This window comes from Ctenopharyngodon idella, chromosome 17 (genome assembly GCF_019924925.1).
Source record: "Ctenopharyngodon idella isolate HZGC_01 chromosome 17, HZGC01, whole genome shotgun sequence".
NCBI lineage: Eukaryota > Metazoa > Chordata > Actinopteri > Cypriniformes > Xenocyprididae > Ctenopharyngodon > Ctenopharyngodon idella.
Window position 1 is genome coordinate 2,780,309 of NC_067236.1, and position 17,850 is coordinate 2,798,158.

A 17,850-nucleotide genomic window follows, 5' to 3' on the forward strand; every position below is an offset into this window, starting at 1 on the left:
TTCATATTTTGAATTAGCTTTTATTTCTATATATTCAGTTTTCATTTTAATATTACTAATTTTTTTTTTTGTTGTTGTTGTCATTTTCACTAGATTTTTAATATTTATATTTTGCATTTATTTATTTATTTTTAGTTTTAGTAATTTGTACTTAAACTGTGACATTTTATTTCAGTTTGTGACCAAGGCAACATTTCTGATTTTCGTTTACGTTTTTTAAGTTTTTTTTTTTTTTGTCTAATTTTTATATTTTATCTTATTTCAGCTTTGTTTTAGATAACAAAATCAATTTTTAATAGTTTTAGTTAACAATAACAACACTTAGTGCTACCATGGTACAGTGATGGCATCAGATGGTAATACCTTGGCATTTTGAAACATTACCATGCATATACAGTACCTTGATTTTACATATCACATGCAAACCATTGAAGTACCTTGGCATAAATACCATGATATGTGCCATATTATATATCAAAATACCATGGTATCACATTAGTGGACCTGATATTTACTTAATATTTACTGTGTTATATGTTCAATTAACAAAATGTGCAATGTGGTGTTTTTTTTTTTTTTTTTTGTTTTTTTAATGATGAAAAATATTTGCCTGGTCCAGTTTGTTTTGATGCAATAAAGATGTTTATTTATGCATGTAATCAGGATGTTTAGTTATTTCTGAGTGAGTGAATAATCTGTTTGTGCAGATGATGATCTGGAGGGTTACGATAAGATCGTCACGGGCAAGAGGAAGACGCAAAAAGTGAGATCTGAGAGACTGTGGTTTATGCAGTTCTACACCGTTGTGTGTTTTATTATTTGTTCATCCTATTTAATCTTTGCTGTTTGCGCAGTGGAACCGACGGAATGAGAAGGGCGAGACGGTTCTCCACAGGGCCTGTATCGAGGGAAACCTAAAGCAGGTTCAGTGCCTGATTGATCAGGTGGGTTTGCCTTTTTTTTTAGTGTTAGTACTTCACCTTTAATGAGTGAAATGGCTTTGACCTTCTTGAGGAAGTATTTGATGGATGTTAAAACACCATGTATAAAATGGACCTTTCTCTGTTATGTGTTTGGGGTTTTTTTTCTCTGACAGGGTCACCCGGTTAACTTGAGGGATTACTGTGGGTGGACTCCTCTGCATGAAGCCTGTAACTACGGTCATCAAGGTACTGCATTCTGCAGGTTTAACATGGTATTATGAATATATAGCTCATCAGAGAGACTGAGATCTGTTTCTTTCTTTTTTTTTTCCAGAGATTGTAGCTTTACTGCTGGAGCATGGAGCAAATATAAATGACCCTGGGGGTCGAGACTGTGATGGTGTCACACCCCTGCATGACACACTGAACTGCGGCCACTTCCATGTAGCACGACTGCTGGTACAGAAGGGTGCGTCCGTCACAGCTCGCAATGGCAAGGTCAGGCAAACACGCATTCATTTCAAATTGCATGCATTTACATAAATATGGTTTAAATATACACTTTCCAATTTAGTTTCAAAAAGGTTTTTAAAAACAATTCATACTTTTATTTAGAAAAGATGCATTAAATTGTTCTAAAGTAACAATAAAGACATTTATAATGTTGCAAAAGATTTCTATTTCAAATAAATTCTGTTCTTTTGAACTTTCTGTTCATCAAAGAATCCTGAAAAAAAAAAAAAATGTATCATGGTTACCACAAAAATATTAAACAGCACAATTGTTTTCAACATTGATAACTATAAGGAATGTTTCTTGAGCAGCAGGTCATCATATTAGGATAATGATTTCTGAAGGATCATGTGACATTGAAGGCTGGAGTAATGATGCTGAAAATTCAGCTTTGCATCACAGGAAGAAATTAAATTTTAAAATATATTAAACTAGAAAACAGTTATTTAAATGTGTAATAATATTTCATAAAATGACTGCTTTTACTGTATTTTTTTTTACTGTATTCTTGAGCAGTCTTGGTGAGTTGCATTGGTTATACATATGGCTACTTAAACTAGCATTCTCATCTTCCTTTCAGGAACAAAACTGATTGATTCATCATCTGTCTTTATTGATTCTATGCACATTTGTCTTATATGTACATATTTATTTATAGGGACATACTCCTCTGGACACTCTTCGTCAGTGGTTTAAGACTTACAGCCGACAGCTGGACCAAGAGACAAAGCAGGATTGTTTGGAGACTGAGAAACTCCTCAAGAGAGCACTATCAGGAGATGGTGAGGAGATAAAAGATACTCATGTATTATGCAATATGGTTTTTTTTAATGGCTGACAGATGGCTGATTTATATGCTTAATGTGTTTTAAAGGGGTCATGACATGAAAAAACAAATTTGCCTTGATCTTTTGACATATAAGAGGTCTTTATACCATTAAAACATCTTGCAGGTTTCCTAGCTTTAAATATCCTCCTCATTTTAAACAAAGCATTTATTTAATCAAGCTCCAAAAACAGCTTGTTTTGATATTGTGGGATCTGTGAAGTCACAGGGGCAAATTCATTTGCATATGACTGCCTCAGAGCAAGACATTGATGAAAAGTTATACATCACCACACCATAGGCTTCGCCCACTGGCATTCAGTCGCTTAACGGCTGACACTTGCCTACACTGGATTTGAGTGTCGTGTCAAAAGCAAATAGAAGAACTCATTATAATCACTGGTGCTGTATATATTTATTTTGTTTGTTTTGTGCAAAAAAAGCTTTATTAAAATTATAAGTGAATCTCAAGGAACGTTTTAAAATAATAAAATTCATGTCATTACCCCATTTAATGATAACAAATGAGACATACACACAATTGCTGAAATTAAACTCTTTAAAATTCACTACAATACTTGATTTATTGACCTAAATTAGATTGACAGAACCTTTAAGAACATTTGATTTATTTGAGGAACTTTTGATACTTCAAAAAGGAAGTCTCAGTACTTAATAATCCTTGTCTTATTCTGCTGTAGTTTCAGTTGTATCGACGGCTCCACGGCAGCAGAAGGAGCTTCAGGACAGTCAACTGTTTGATGCAGAGTATTCAGAACCACTGCTGCAGGAGTCACCGCCATCACCCCAGCAGATCATTCCGACTGTCCCTACTCCAAAAGCCCTGACTCCGACTATCCCTACTCCAAAAGACTCGGCTCCCAGACGCAGGGGTACCTCAGGTCCAGCCCGCCGGCCACGAGGGATGGAAGCAGATGTTCTGTATGGGGTAAAGTTTCTATTCTGAACAGTTTTTCCTAGGGCTGCACAATATGTTGAAATAAAATATCGTGGTATGGCTTAGTGTGATTGCCAGATTGCGCTGGCTACTTATTTAATTCAATATATGTGTCAGAGAACTAGCGGTGACGAAAGCTGACTGTTGTCGCCCCGCGTCAGCTACATCTGGACTAAAAAACTGCGTTTCAACACACTTCAAAGACTACTGCCGACTGTCATATAGCATGTGCCTTCTCCACCTGCGTGTAAGGAAATAACAGTCTATATTAGCAGGTATCAATAGCCTATATTCGTCATTCAAAAAGAGAAACCAAAACTGGGACCGCAGATATACAAACTGTAAACAAAGCAGCGCTTGATTACCATTTTCAGTATCAATCATTCTGATCACTTTCTTCATTCCAGGCGGCTCATGTTGTTATGAAAAATTTGCATATTGGAATGCTCAGGCAAGATGATATAAAATTAGAACAGCCTTCTGTTCAGAGTCAGCCTTCTTTACTCACTTTCATTGCTTTTATTTTCATTCACTAAACTGAACAGCCAATCAGAGTGAGCTCTCTGACCGACGGCCTGACGCCTATTCAACATGCTGAATTGGCCGAACTGCCACCAACATGAGCCTGAATACAGCTGATGTGTGGAACACACAGCAAAGACTAGACCGACAATTGCTCACCGACGGCCCAATATTGGCTGACTGTCGACTTGGTGTGTCACAGCCCTAAGACACTGATATCATGAGCTGCGTGTGCAAATGAACACAGTGCAGCGCTTCTCTCTGAAACTAGCATCTCATATTTTTATTTGCCATCCACCCATCAAAATAAACAAAATGTCCCTTCAGGGGCTCCGTAGAATGCATTATTCATTTTCCGTACCTTTCCGAATTTGGAATTAGGTTTCGGGCACATCCCTACTGATCAACATGCCACTAAACAAAATATTGCAATGTCAGTTTTTTTCCAATATTGTGCAGCGCTAGTTCTTCCTCAGATTTTCTATTTGTAAGCAAGAGATCGAGTGTTTTTTTTTTTTTGCTTTAGAACGAGAGCAATTCTGACTCTGATTGCTCGCTCAGTCCTCTTCGTCCTGTTCGGTCAAGACCGCGTTCCCCAGCGGCCCAGTCCTCGCAGGAATTCCCACCCAGTCAGGATTTGCCCTCTGTATTAAGTGTCAGAGAGACTGCGTTGCCCCCGCAGTCAGAATTGGGCAGACTGGAGTACCGGAAGGCCATGCAGAACCTGGGCAGTGCTAAATCCCGCCTCCTCTCTCAGAGTCTATCAGAGCCGGCCTTTACCAGCACGCCAGCAGTGTCGGCCAATAGCAGATCAGCTTTGGTCCCAGAGGAGCAGTATCTGGCAGATGATTGGCTGGAGGATGACCTGAGTGATGTGCAGCCCAAGAAGAAGCGGAGAGTTTCTGAGCACAACATCCCACGGGAAACAACTTTCAGAAATCAGAATAATTTCTCAGGATCTGCTGAAGCTTCTCCTAGAGGTATGTGACATGCCGGCACAATCATATCCACAATCATAAATGAAAGAGTATTTCAATGTACACACAATAATGTAATCAGAATTCTTAATTTTTATTAATTTAGTAGGGGCTTCGCTTTTAGTTCTTGTTCTATTCTTGCGTGATAAGTCCTGCATTTAATATTCAACAACTAATATTTTTATAATTTTTTTTGTGCTCCCTTCCATTTATTTAATGCTAAAGTAATGCAACACTGTAATAAATTAATGCAAAAGTAACTACAACATTAGTTTCCTTAAAAATGAATTATAATTAGCAGTTACTTATATTGTGATTAACACAGTAATGTAACACATTTCATCAAACACTTTCAAATAACATTCCCCAACACTGAAATTTACACTTCTGAAGTACTTGATTCTGATTGGTCAGTCTCTACACTATATATCATAGAATAATATTTGACTACAATGTAATGTAATACAATAATATATTTAATAGACAGATATCAATGACACTAAACTGTTTTATTGCAGATGTTAATTAATTTGATGTCTCATTTTTTTTTTTCCTCACATTTTCAGATCAATATTTTTGTGGTCCTAATCACCATGTTGGCAATTATTTTGTGATAAAGGTCAGCTGACTCTCTTGGATTATTCTCATTGCAGTTCAGAGTTCCTCCAGTAGGGGTCTATCTCTGAAGAAGGGCACTAATAAGTCTCGGCAGGTGAAGATGAATCAACTGCCCGGGATGGTGATGCTGGGCAGGAGAGAGGTCAGCAGGTCGCAGAGTCCCACCATGACCCAAGAATCAGACCCTATTCATGACCCTGCACCTCCTACCCATCAGTCAATGGTAATAGGCCTCACTATATCATTGGCTGTGTTTGGAATGGAATGCTAGTATACTGTACAGTAGTGTTGCTGTACTCGAGAATTTTTTAAAGGTCATGTCTTGGTCTCATTTGACTACAACACTACTGTACAGTTTGCACTCTATAGTGCTTGTTTTTTTTTTAATATGTGAAATGGTATGCTGTATGCAAGTGTATTATTGTAATAACCTCATTAGATATTACAAACAGCATGTTTAATTTAGAAAATGGCATTCAGTTACCATTTTGGAAATAAATGCAGTTCTTCTGTGTTTTTAACCCAATTTTATGTACAAATTACTAAAAAAAGTTTAAAAGTAGGTTAAAAATAATACTTTCATTTCTACTTAATACTACTCATTGTGTTTGATACTTATAGACAGCTATGATTAATAAGTTAATGGGCTGAATAATGATTATTGTTTTGTTTTTTTAAAGACTCCAGCATCATTCCAGAACCGAGCAGCACATGTGCCTGCACCAATCAGGATGAGGGTCAGAGTTCAGGACAATGTCTTCCTGATTCCAGTTCCTCACAGGTCTGATGCTAGTTTTGTATTTGTCAGATAATGTGTAGTGGGATCTGAGTGTATGTAATCTAGATATTGTTTTTGTGTTTTTGCAGTGCGGCAGACTCCTGTACGGTGGCGTGGTTGTGTGAGCAGGCCGCTCAGCGCTACTATCAGATGTGTGGATTACTGCCACGTCTGTCCCTGCAGAAAGAGGGCGCTCTGCTCTTACCCACAGATCCACTGCTGGCCGTACTGCACACCAATGAAGAGGTCAGAGGTCATGTGAAAACTTCTGTGTATTGTTTTGCTTTTGCATAATTTTTTTTTTTTTTTTTTAAGAATAAAAAGTTTATAGAGGGACTGTAGCAAAACAATTATATTGTCACAGCTAAGAGCAAAAGAATTACCAGGAAAATAAATAATTATAATTATATAATAATATATTTTTTTTCATGTGGGTGGTATCACCAATATAATATAATATAATATAATATAATATAATATAATATAATAGACAGATATTAATTATACTAAACTGTTTTATTGCACATTATTATTTAGTTTCATATCTCTCATTATTCTGTAGTTTCTTTTTTACCACATTTTTAGAACAACATTTTCATTTTGAGGTCCTGATCACCATGCCACAATAAAACAAAAAACTATTTATGACCAAATTATGGTAGCTTGGTGCCAGGATATAAAAAATAAAAAAGGTAATTTCTTTTTATCTTGTTATTCTGACTTTTTTTTTCTTAGAATTGCAAGTTTATGTTTTGCAATTCAGACCTCATAATTCACAATTGTGAGTTTATATCTCACAATTATGAGAAAAAAATCAGAATTGTGATGTATAAAGTCACAATTGTGAGAAATAAAGTTGCAATTCTGAGTAACTTTTTTTTTTCTCAGAATTGAGAGGTATAAACTTGCCATTGCAAGATATAATGTCAGAAAAATGAGATATAAACTCGCAATTCTGAGGGGGAAAAGTCAGAATTGTGAGATAAAAGTTGCAATTATTTTTTGATTCCAATGCGGAAACAAGATTCCATACCAAAATCATGATTATATAGTCTAGTAATTTTCATGTTTTAAATTTGGTTTTCTTATTTATTTGAAACTTCATTGACACAAAACCAAAAGATAATATTATTCATAACATATGATTTAGTCTGGTAGTGAAGTTGCACCATCATATTAAAAACAAAAGACTAGTCTCAGTAATGCATTATGAATATTACTGGGTGGGTTTGAAGTGTGAAAGGGCTTGGCTGCTTCTTTTTTTTTTTTTTTTTTTTTTTTTTTTTTTCTTCTTCTTCTTCTTCTTCTTCTTCTTCTTCTTTCTGTTTTTTTTTTTTTTTTTCTCCACTTTTTTTTTTTTTTTTCTTCTTCTTTTTTTTTTTTTTTATTGTTCTATGGTTTTAACAATATTGTCCAGGCTGATTTTCACCTTTGAACAAAAGTGTGCCAAGATCCAAAATTAAAAAAAAAAAAAAAATCCATAAAAGTAGTCCATACAACTAGAGTGCTATATTATCAGTCTTCTGAATTCATACAGTAGCTTTGTGTGGCAAACAGGCTAAACGTTTGTTAATTTACACCAAAAACCTTTATTTTTTTTTCATCTTTGGGTCAATCTTCCTGCTGCAGGTTCTTGCTGAAGTGTGTTCATGGGATCTTCCTCCGCTCCCTGAGCGCTACAAGAAAGCCTGTCAGAGTCTGGGAGTGGGTGAGTGACTCTTAGATTTCTTTATGACTGAAAAGAAGTTTAATAAAACAAAGATGTTTATTACAAAACATGCTTGTCTCATATTTTTCATGTTATGTGTGTTTCAGAGGAGAACCGGCGTGTGTCCCGGCTGTGTGAGGTGCAGGACAGCAGCTCCTGTGTGAACGTCTGTGGACTCAGTTTATCTCCAGCGTCTCTGACTCCTCTCCTCCGAGCGCTAAAACTGCAGGCCAGTCTCACGGAGCTGCGCATCACTGCCAACCGTCTGAACAACGACCTCCTGCCAGAAATGATCTCTGCTGCTGCCACTATGCCCAGACTCAGAATTTTAGACATATCAGCCAATCAGATTACTGGAGAGGGTCTCAAAAAAGCATCGGACACATTGGAAACAAAGAGTCAAGCTGCTTTCCCTGTAAGTATACTTTAATTCATTCAGTAATAAAAGGCTATAAAGCTGCATTCACACTGTCAGCGACATTGCAGCTATTTATTTTGAAAGCGCAAGTGCCAGTCTATCTGGGTTCACAAAACCCGGCAGGCTTGGGGTCAGGACGGCGATGTAGAGATGCACCGATCGATCGGCCAGGGATCGGAATCGGCCGATTTTCCGCATGATCGGCCCGGATCGGTGACTGGCTAGTCTGTCTCAGGTCTTACCGATTCTGAGCCGATCCATTTTGTTGCCAGCGGCACAGGCCATACCGTCAGCTGCACATTCTCTCTCTTCTCTCCTCTCACTTACTCACTGCGCATAATTTTACTAATTCCCGCAGGTTTTGAGCTCACACCAAAAGCGCATGAACCACTGATCTATATAAGTGTATCGCACACAAGCCGCTTCTCAACTCTCAGGGCTGTATGATTTCCGCGATGCAGAAAACACACACAGAATCCAGTCATAAAAGCAGAATTTACTGTATAACACGGAATGTCACAAAATTTGTCAAATTTTGGATAAATAAATCAAAAGTAGGTCAGTACAATTAAAGGGTTAGTTCACCCAAAAATGTAAATTCTGTCATTAATTACTCACCCTCATGTCGTTCCACACCCAAAAGACCTTTGTTCATCTTAAGCACAACACAAATTAAGATATTTTTGATAAAATCCGATGGGTCAGTGAGGCCTCCATTGACAGCAAGATAATTAACACTTTCAAACAGTTCATGTGACTACAGTGGTTCAACCTTAATCTTATGAAGCAACGAGAATACTTTTTGTGTGCCAAAAAAACTTTGACTTTGGCAGTTTGATACACGCTCCGAACCACTCATTTGAAACAAAAGATTCGTAAAGCTTCGAAGCTTCATGAAGCAGTGTTTTGAAATCGCCCATCACTAGATATTGTTGAATAAAGTCATTATTTTGTTATATATATATATATATATATATATATATATACACAGGGGCGTAGTTTGTGGGGGGGGATGGTGGGGAGGTAACCCCCCCCAGTATTCAAATCCATCAGTTACAACCCCCCAATATTTCAACATGAAATCACAGTAGATCAAATGGAAAAATATGTAGAATTCATTTATTTTGTAACAATAATTTTGTTTCTAATCAAATGATTTTGTCATAAATGAAATTTATGACAAATTTATGAATTCATTTATTTTGTAACAATAATTTTGTTTCTAATCAAATGAGTTTGTCATAAATGAAATTCATTTACCAAAAATGAAAAGAGAACCGCTGCTCAGTCGACTACATTAAACTGCTGGTCAAAGAGGGACGTTAAAAAGAATAAAGCATGTACTGAGAAGGAGGTATGAGAATATTGTGTAATAGCTAAGTACTCCACATATATTTTAGCTAGCTAATCCATTGCAATTTAGCCATAACTATTAGTGTAACTGTAACAAGTTACCAAAACAGCCGTCTGTTTTGTTAGTTAATTTTTCAATAGTGTCTGTAATTATCAATGACAAAAGTATTCACATCGGTGTTTGTTTTCTTCCTAAATTAATCTGACTTTTGAAAGAATTGGCTGAATGAACGATTTAAGAGTCTCACTCATTGAAACAGCGAATCGCTGCCACCTACTGGCGGTTTCAATATTTAACATAATTTCTGTCTTTTTAGAATCACTCAGTTATGTTAGAATTTGATTTACATAAATTTCATAGTTATGAAGTATAGATAGATAGATAGATAGATAGATAGATAAAGAAGAAATAAATGATCCAATAACGCTACACATAAAACAGATTATTATTATTATTTTTTTTAATAAATTTTTTTTTTAATTAATTTAATAAAATTTAATTTAATTAAGCTCAATTCAAATAATATAATTCAATTCAAAGTGTGCTGTGCTTTATCGGCATGACAGTTGTTACAATGTATTGCCAAAGCATTTCTAATTTTTACAGTGAATCAAAATACATGTACATATACACATAAAAAGTAAGTAGAACAATCAATCAACATTTTAGAATTCTGTGAACAATTTAGAATTCAGTGTGAATGCGTGAGTCTGCGTGCGTGCGTGTGTGTGTGTTTTTGTGTGTGTGTTTGTGTGTGACTAATTACTGATTAGTCGAATCCCTCTTTTTGTGACAGGCATCAATGTATCTTGCTGCTAGTAGGAAACAATCTCTTTTTTTCACCTAATAAATGTTGAATTTGCGTTTTATTGTTTAATTTTATGAAGTTAGGGCAAAGTATTTTAAATTTTGGATAAAATGTCTTTCTGATTTCCTCATAGTTAGGGCAGCTGGTGAGGAAGTGTTGCTGTCTCCACTTCTCCCTGGTCACAGTGCGGGCAGACGTGGCTCTGTCTGGGCAGCCAGTTCTGTCTTTATACAGTCAGCGTGTGATTGCTCAGTCTGTACCTCATCCAGAGTTCCCACGCGCCTTGAAAGTACTTGGATTTCAGACACATGAATTCAAGGCCTGGAAAGTACTGAAGAACAAATATTGGTCTTTGAAAGTGCTTGAATTAAATTTGAAATAAATTTTGTGAAAATTATAACTTGCCCCCCTTTAGTCCTAGTATATTTGTTTTGGAATATTATTTTACAATCGGTGTCTGAGTGTTTTCCATTGCGGTACTTCCCCTTGCTTGTTATTAGGCGGGGTTTGGACATTTGACCTGTTACACTTGCTGTGTCCGAAATGAACATTCTTATAGGGATGTGCGATTTTGATCGTGGACGATTAAAAAGTCTCCACGATCTGCTTTTGAAGAAATATCATTGTGCTATAGTGCTTTCTGTCAGTTGCAGTCCTGGTGCCTCTGTCTCAACATACTGTAGTACAAAGCGATATATATTCACATAACATGTTAACACAGCGGTAGAGTTATACTAACGGAGCACTGCAGTTATTCACAATCACAAAAGTTTATTATTTGCATGCGTTTTAAAGCCTTGCCGGTTAAACATTTTATCCGCGTGCTGGTCTGACAGTGACGCGTGCTTTTCGGAGCGGATACATCCGAAGCGCGCACACTCAAAAAGCCTGTCAAACACTGCATTTGCTGGACAAAGTTATCATTCGCATTTTATTCTGCTAATACTGTCAAATACACACAAGGTTTTAAGTGTAAAGTGAAAGTAAGCAGTTGAAAGAAAATCGAATGCGTGTCAATATATTAGATGCACGCATGAGCCTTAAAGGGACAGACAACACATGCTGTGACTTGTCCTTAACGGGATAGTTCAACCAAAAATGAAAATTCTGTAACTCTAAAGTTGATCAAAACCTGTATTAATTTCTGTCTTGTGCTGAACACAAAAGAACATATTCTGAAGAATGTGGGTAACCAAACATTTGCTAGTACCCATTGACATCCATAGTATTTTCTTTCCTACTATGGAACTCATTGGGGACCAGCAACTGTTTGGTTACCCACATTCTTCAAAAAAAAAAAAAGACTTGTATGTTCAACAGAAGAAATTTATTCGAGTTTAAAACAACTTCTACGGTGAGTAAATAATTACAGAATTTCCTCTTTTCTTTAATACAGTAGCTTTAACAAGAAACTTATAAATTAGTATTTTTATCTTCATCCACTTCATTCTTTTTTTCTTTTATATTTTGTTACCTTGTAAGGCTACTTTTTTAATATATAGGGAAATTAGTTTGACTGTACTGCTCAGTCACTGGCAAAATAGTAAAACCAACATGAAAAAGATTTGTGATCAAATCATGAATTGTGATATTTTTGCCATATCGCCCACCCCTACTTATTAATAAGAATATTACGCATATTATGTAGAGTTAGTTTCCCCCAAGGGGCGTTTTCCCCCACTCTACCCTAAATTCACAATTGTGAGTTAAAAAGTCAGAATTGTGTCTTATAAAGTCAGAATTGTGATATATAAATTGCAATTCTGATTTTTGTTTTTTTTGTTTTTCTCGGAAGTGCTCATTTATATCTCTCAATTCTGACTTTTTTTTCTCAGAATTGCAAGCTTTTTGATTCTGACTTTATAAGCCACAATTACAATCCATATAATCCTTTTAACCCATACAATTTTTTCCATCAATTGCAAAATTTATTTTTACAATATTCTCTCTATATTATAATGTTTTTACTCAGGTAATGATTCATAAAAAATGAAAACCAAAACTAAAGAAAGACCGTTAACAGTAGAGATAAGGAAGCTGCAAACGGTTTCAATATATTTCCAAAATTAATGTACAAATGATTCTGTACCTCTTCCGGGTTAAAATGGATGCAAATGCAATAAGAGGTCTTTCATGACGCTCCATATGCTGGGATTTGAATTTGATAGGTGCTTGATATAAAATAAACGGTGCTTTAAAAAGTCCTTGAAAGTCCTTGAATCTGGTGTTCATGAAAGAGTGGGAGCTCTGCTCATCATTATTCTTCTTAATTTATGGTCTTTCACTGTACTCAGATATTCTACTGTTGTGTAGTCTCTATTTAGAGCCAAATGACATTCAAGTTTACTTTTTTCTGTTGTTTCAGTCCAATAGGTCAGGTAATTTTCTTTTTGTGCTTTTATAATTTGGTTGGGCCTATTCTGTGGTTGAGTGTGTCAGTGTCCTGTGGGTTGGCTGTTGTTAGTCGTGTTAGTTTGTTTTTGCAGCTTCAGGACCATCTGAATCAGGGGGCTTTTTTCAATGTTCATTCATGGTCTTTAAGGGCTTTAAAATTGTAAGAGTTGGGGTCACTCGTTTTTAGATGTTTCCAAAATGTGATGGCTCGTTTCTCAGTGTGGATTAATAGAAGGTATTGGCCTAATTCTGCATATAGTGCAATAGGTTCTATGACTGATTGGAATATTTTGAGCCAGATTCTGATTGGTATTTCAATTTGGATTTGGATTAGGCCCTTCTTGCTTTCTCTTTCAGTTCATTCACGGCCAAATTTAGCTTTCCAGTTGCACTTATTTTCAGCCCGAGGCATGTGTAGCTAGCTAAGTTGTGGCATGATCAATTTTGGTCATACCAAGGGTGAAATTGTGTCTCTTTCCCTGACATCTAGGTCTTTTCTGGAATGTTAGTACTTTAGTTTTGTTATGGTTGATAGTCAGGGCCCAGGTCTGACAGAACCGATGCAGGATGTCCAGGTTCTGCTGTAGACCCTCTTTCTGTTGGAGATAGCAGGACCAGATCATCTGCATACAGGAGGAACTTTATAGTGGAGTCATGTAGTGCGAGGCCAGGTGCTGCTTATTCTTCTAGTTGTTTCGCCAATTCATTAATGTAAATATTGAAGAGGGTCGGTGATAGTGGGCAGCCTTGTCTCACACCCTGTCCTGGAGTGAAGAACTCTGTTTATTGCCAATTTTAATAGCGCATTGATTGTTTGAGTACATTGTTTTTATAATGTTGTATGTTTTACCCCCGATACCCGATTCTAGAAGTTTAGACAGAAGACCATCATGCCAAATTGAATCAAAAATTTTGGTTTTGTTTTGGTTAATGTATTTGTCGATCAGGGTATGTAGGGTGAAGATATGGTCTGATGTTCTATAATTTGGTAAGAATCGGACTTTTGCTCAGGACATTGTGCTCTGTAAGGAAGTGTATGAGTCTTGTGTTGATGAGACTGCAGAACAGCTTCCCCAGATTATTACTCACACATATGCCCCTGTAATTATTTGGATCTAATTTGTCTCCACTTTTGAATATGGGCATTATGAGTCCTCTATTCCAGGTGTCAGGGAAATTTGTTAAAGGTTCTCCTCTTAACTCCTTAACAGTAACTTCAAAGTCTGTTTACTTTCCAGGTGTTGTAAGCGCTCACTGGATGTCTTATAGGATAGTGTTAGGAACATTATGGTTCCATTATGGTAGATGTTTACAGTTAGAACTGCCTTGTTAGTGTAATTTTCTTCATAAATTTGAATTTGTCTGCCATTACAGATGCCCAGTTTTCTGTAACTTTTGTAATATTTACAGATTGCTGTGTGCCAAACATTAGTCTGTTGTGTAGAGGAGCAGATTAGTGATCTCTCTCTCTCTCTCTCTCTCTCTCTCTCTCTCTCAACTGCGTTAATAATTGTATCAACTAGTCTGCTATCAAGGCTCAAGCCTCCATTACTAGCTCTGAAATGACGTTTTTTGAATTAGCAACGGAGGCTTGGTATGAAATGTGTAAGAAACTAGTCTCACACGAAAGAGTGTTTTAAGGACAAAAACTGACAAATGTCTTGAAATACAACATCGGAACAGTGTCTTGAGGTGTGGTAACCCGCATTACCCGCGTCGCGGCCGCATTACCACCTCGGGTGTACATTATTTTCTAAGAATTCAACGGCCTGACGTCAATTATTCCTTACATACACACACACACACACACACACACACACACATATATATATATATATATATATATATATATATATATATATATATATATATATATATATATATGTGTGTGTATACCTTGAATGCAATAAGTCAATTTGGATAAATGCCTACATTTCAAAAGTGTTATTTCCAGGCCTGGTAAAGTAGTGTAAAATAATTACATCATTGGAAAAAAATTCTTTAGTTGATTTGTATAGTCAGAAGGTGTTTCTTTGGCTGAATATTCATATTCATTATGTGATCTTTATACAATTTAAAAGTCCTTAAGTCAAGACACCTTCATTTATATAAAGCTGATTTATATGAGACAAGTTCAAATTGTGCTGTAAAGCAGCCCTGGAAAATCAATAGTGTCATGATTCAGCTCAAGTCAGTACAATGTTGATTCAGTTCAATAACTGTGTTCAGTAACAATTCTGAAATTTCAATTCAAATTCAGCTGTAAAGCAGCTCTATAGAAGACAATAGTGTTGTTATTCATGTTTCAATGTAGATTCAATTAAGTTGTAACAGTGTCAGTGTTGCAAAAAATCATCAACAGTCTACTAATACATTAATGAGGTAGTTGACATGTAGTTACAAAGTTACTTATAGTTATAGTAGACTATCGAAATAAATTGTATCCATTGGGGTATTGATACATACATTGATACAGAGTTTTGAGTTTTCATAATTCTTTTAATTATTTTTATATTAATTTTTACTGTCCTTTTCTATTCACATTTTTTGTCTCTGTAGTGTCTAGAGGAGTTGAATTTAAGCATGAATCCTCTGGGTGATGGCTGGACACAAGCACTAGCAAGTCTTCTGTGCGCTTGTCCCCTGCTCTCCTCTCTGTCCCTGCAAGCCTGTGGCCTCTCTGCACGTTTCCTCCAGCAACACCGTCTCCTATTAGCCAATGCCATGGCCAGTAAGTGCACAGTTATATCTGAGCTACATCTGATCTGAAGTGGTTTGACAACCAAATGAAACCAAAGTAGTTTTATGTTGTTTCTGTAATGCTATATTGTGCTTTCCAGGCACCGGGAATATACGGTCGGTGTGCTTTTCCCATAATGCACTGGGCTCCACTGGTTTTGAGCTTGTGTTGAAGACTTTACCGATGCAGTGTCTCACGCACCTTCAGCTTTCTGCAGTCTGTAGAGGTCCATCCGACCAGCCTGCCATGGAGATCCTTACTAAACTCCTGACACAGGTACACTGACTTCTTGTCCATAGTTCTTTTAACTTTTAAAAATGTATCACGGTTTCCACAAATATTAAGCAGCTCAACCTTTTTAATATTGCTAATAATAGCCCCTTTTCACACACACAGTCTTTACTGGTAAATTACAGTTGAGATCACATGTAAATAGGACCCTTTCAAAAATACCAGTGAATCGATTTTGGCAATTTACTGGTAGGTATGAGAAGCAGTTGGAATAAGTGCGGAATCGTACGGTTGTCAAAAACAGACAAGTTTCTGATTCTAAAATGAAAGTCACCTAACATTAACTTCTTGTTTTTTGAATTGTATAAAATCAACAGGCTATCACATTTGCAATTGTGCTGATATTTAGGAAAAAGGCACTCTATATGCTGTTATGAATGTTAAAAACGAAAATTCAAACAGGGACATTTTTGCCCCATATATCTTGATTTTTGGAGGGCATTTTTATGAATTTTGGTGGCCAAGTCCCTGTTCATTTCTGTGTCAGGGCTCTTTCTCGAGGCCCCTTCTGTTGCGAGACCTATTTCAAGTGAAACAGGTAAAACAAAACCTAGCAAGGGCCGCTACTGATTTCCAGTAAATTCTCGGTATGATGCTGTGTGAACAAAGAATGAAGATTACAAGCATGAGCATGTACGATGTCCGATCGCACTAACGTAAAAGGTCTGCTTTGGGCCAATCATAAAGTTCTTAGGGAGATGACGCAGTTACTCCATGCTGTTTACAGTAAACTCTACTGCTTTTTAAGTTTTTCTATGTAAAAATGTGCTAGATGGACATCTTTGACCATTGCACCTCCTCTCGCAGCTTTTTCAGTTTCGCGCTCGAGACCCAGCCTTCTTTTATGGCAAGCCAAAAGGGTCGGAAACTAGTAGTGCTGCACGATTAATCGAAATCAAACCGAATTTCTTATTTAGTTTAAATAAGATTTAACCAGAAAAATTACAATTAGATTTTTTTTTCTCTTGGTCTGATATCTGATATCACTTAGCAGTCAAGAATCCGGAAGGTTGGCAAGGAGAGTGTGTTCAAGTTTAAAATACACAATCATTATTAATCCGTTTTTTTAGCTGATAGTAGACAGAGTACAGTTGGGACCATTTGGATATTAAATAACTGCGTGTGCATCAAACCTGCACCCATGATTTTTGCTCCACCCATGCTATAGTAGCGTCCGTAAAAAAGTATCGAATTAAGTCTATTTAACATTGAATAGCTATGTAAATAATATTGACTAAATGTTTGTGTTTGGCTTCCAGGGTGACTGTCCACTCACACACTTAAATCTGGCTGGAAATGGCCTTACGGACCACAACGTCCTCTTGCTTGCTAGGTGAATCATTCAACCTTTCTATTACTGTACCAAAATGCATCATTTATATCCTTATTTCAGTTTGCAGCTCTTTACTATTATTATTATTATTATTATTATTGTAAATATTACATATTTATAATAAATTCTCAATAATGATCATTGGTTGTTTTTAGGTGTCTTCCTGTTTGTCCTTCCCTGGTGTCTTTGGACCTGTCTGCCAACCCTTCAGTGACCACAGTCGGTCTTCAAAGTCTCCTTAACGCCCTCATGGAAGCCCAGCGACCTTTGACCCATCTCAATCTTCAAGGTATTTTCTTTTCCCCAGGTGCTTTTTAGTGATATTCAGGATTGATTGCCAGCATCTCATCTGCTTGAAGGCATAAATTGTCCTTTTTTATGTATTTTGCTTTTTGGATCCTGCCAGTGGTTTAGAGGTTACTGATCTGGGCTGATAACATAAAGATTTTATGTCATTTCTTTTAATTATTTTGGTGCCTCTAGTCAGATCATAATCTTGCAGTATCTCAGGAAATACAGTTTAAGAAGCTTATTTACATAAAGTTTGAATTGCTGGATGTGTCGCCAACAATCTAAACCAGGGGTTGGCAACCTATGGCACACATGCCAAAAGCGAGAGAGGTGTATATGTGTTTCATTCAGATAAAACTGGACAAAATGTATATGGTTGTTGAAGCCACAAATGTAAG

General features: G+C 36.5%; 1 protein-coding gene across 5 annotated transcripts in view; it reads left to right on the plus strand.

The window, feature by feature from the left end:
- Positions 1 to 17,850, plus strand: part of tonsl (tonsoku-like, DNA repair protein) — a 67,197-nt gene that overhangs the window by 7,279 nt on the left and 42,068 nt on the right. For 2 of the 5 annotated variants that reach the window (XM_051868810.1, XM_051868809.1), the window contains exons 12-27: positions 708 to 763; positions 855 to 944; positions 1,097 to 1,169; positions 1,258 to 1,421; positions 2,095 to 2,218; positions 2,964 to 3,211; positions 4,269 to 4,722; positions 5,373 to 5,560; positions 6,018 to 6,118; positions 6,205 to 6,361; positions 7,745 to 7,823; positions 7,931 to 8,238; positions 15,357 to 15,528; positions 15,638 to 15,813; positions 17,088 to 17,161; positions 17,317 to 17,450. In XM_051868810.1, the coding sequence (XP_051724770.1) occupies positions 708 to 763; positions 855 to 944; positions 1,097 to 1,169; positions 1,258 to 1,421; positions 2,095 to 2,218; positions 2,964 to 3,211; positions 4,269 to 4,722; positions 5,373 to 5,560; positions 6,018 to 6,118; positions 6,205 to 6,361; positions 7,745 to 7,823; positions 7,931 to 8,238; positions 15,357 to 15,528; positions 15,638 to 15,813; positions 17,088 to 17,161; positions 17,317 to 17,450 (2,598 nt within the window). The remainder of the gene's footprint in view (positions 1 to 707; positions 764 to 854; positions 945 to 1,096; positions 1,170 to 1,257; positions 1,422 to 2,094; positions 2,219 to 2,963; positions 3,212 to 4,268; positions 4,723 to 5,372; positions 5,561 to 6,017; positions 6,119 to 6,204; positions 6,362 to 7,744; positions 7,824 to 7,930; positions 8,239 to 15,356; positions 15,529 to 15,637; positions 15,814 to 17,087; positions 17,162 to 17,316; positions 17,451 to 17,850) is intronic. The other 3 variants (XM_051868812.1, XM_051868813.1, XM_051868811.1) reach the window with 2 other exon arrangements.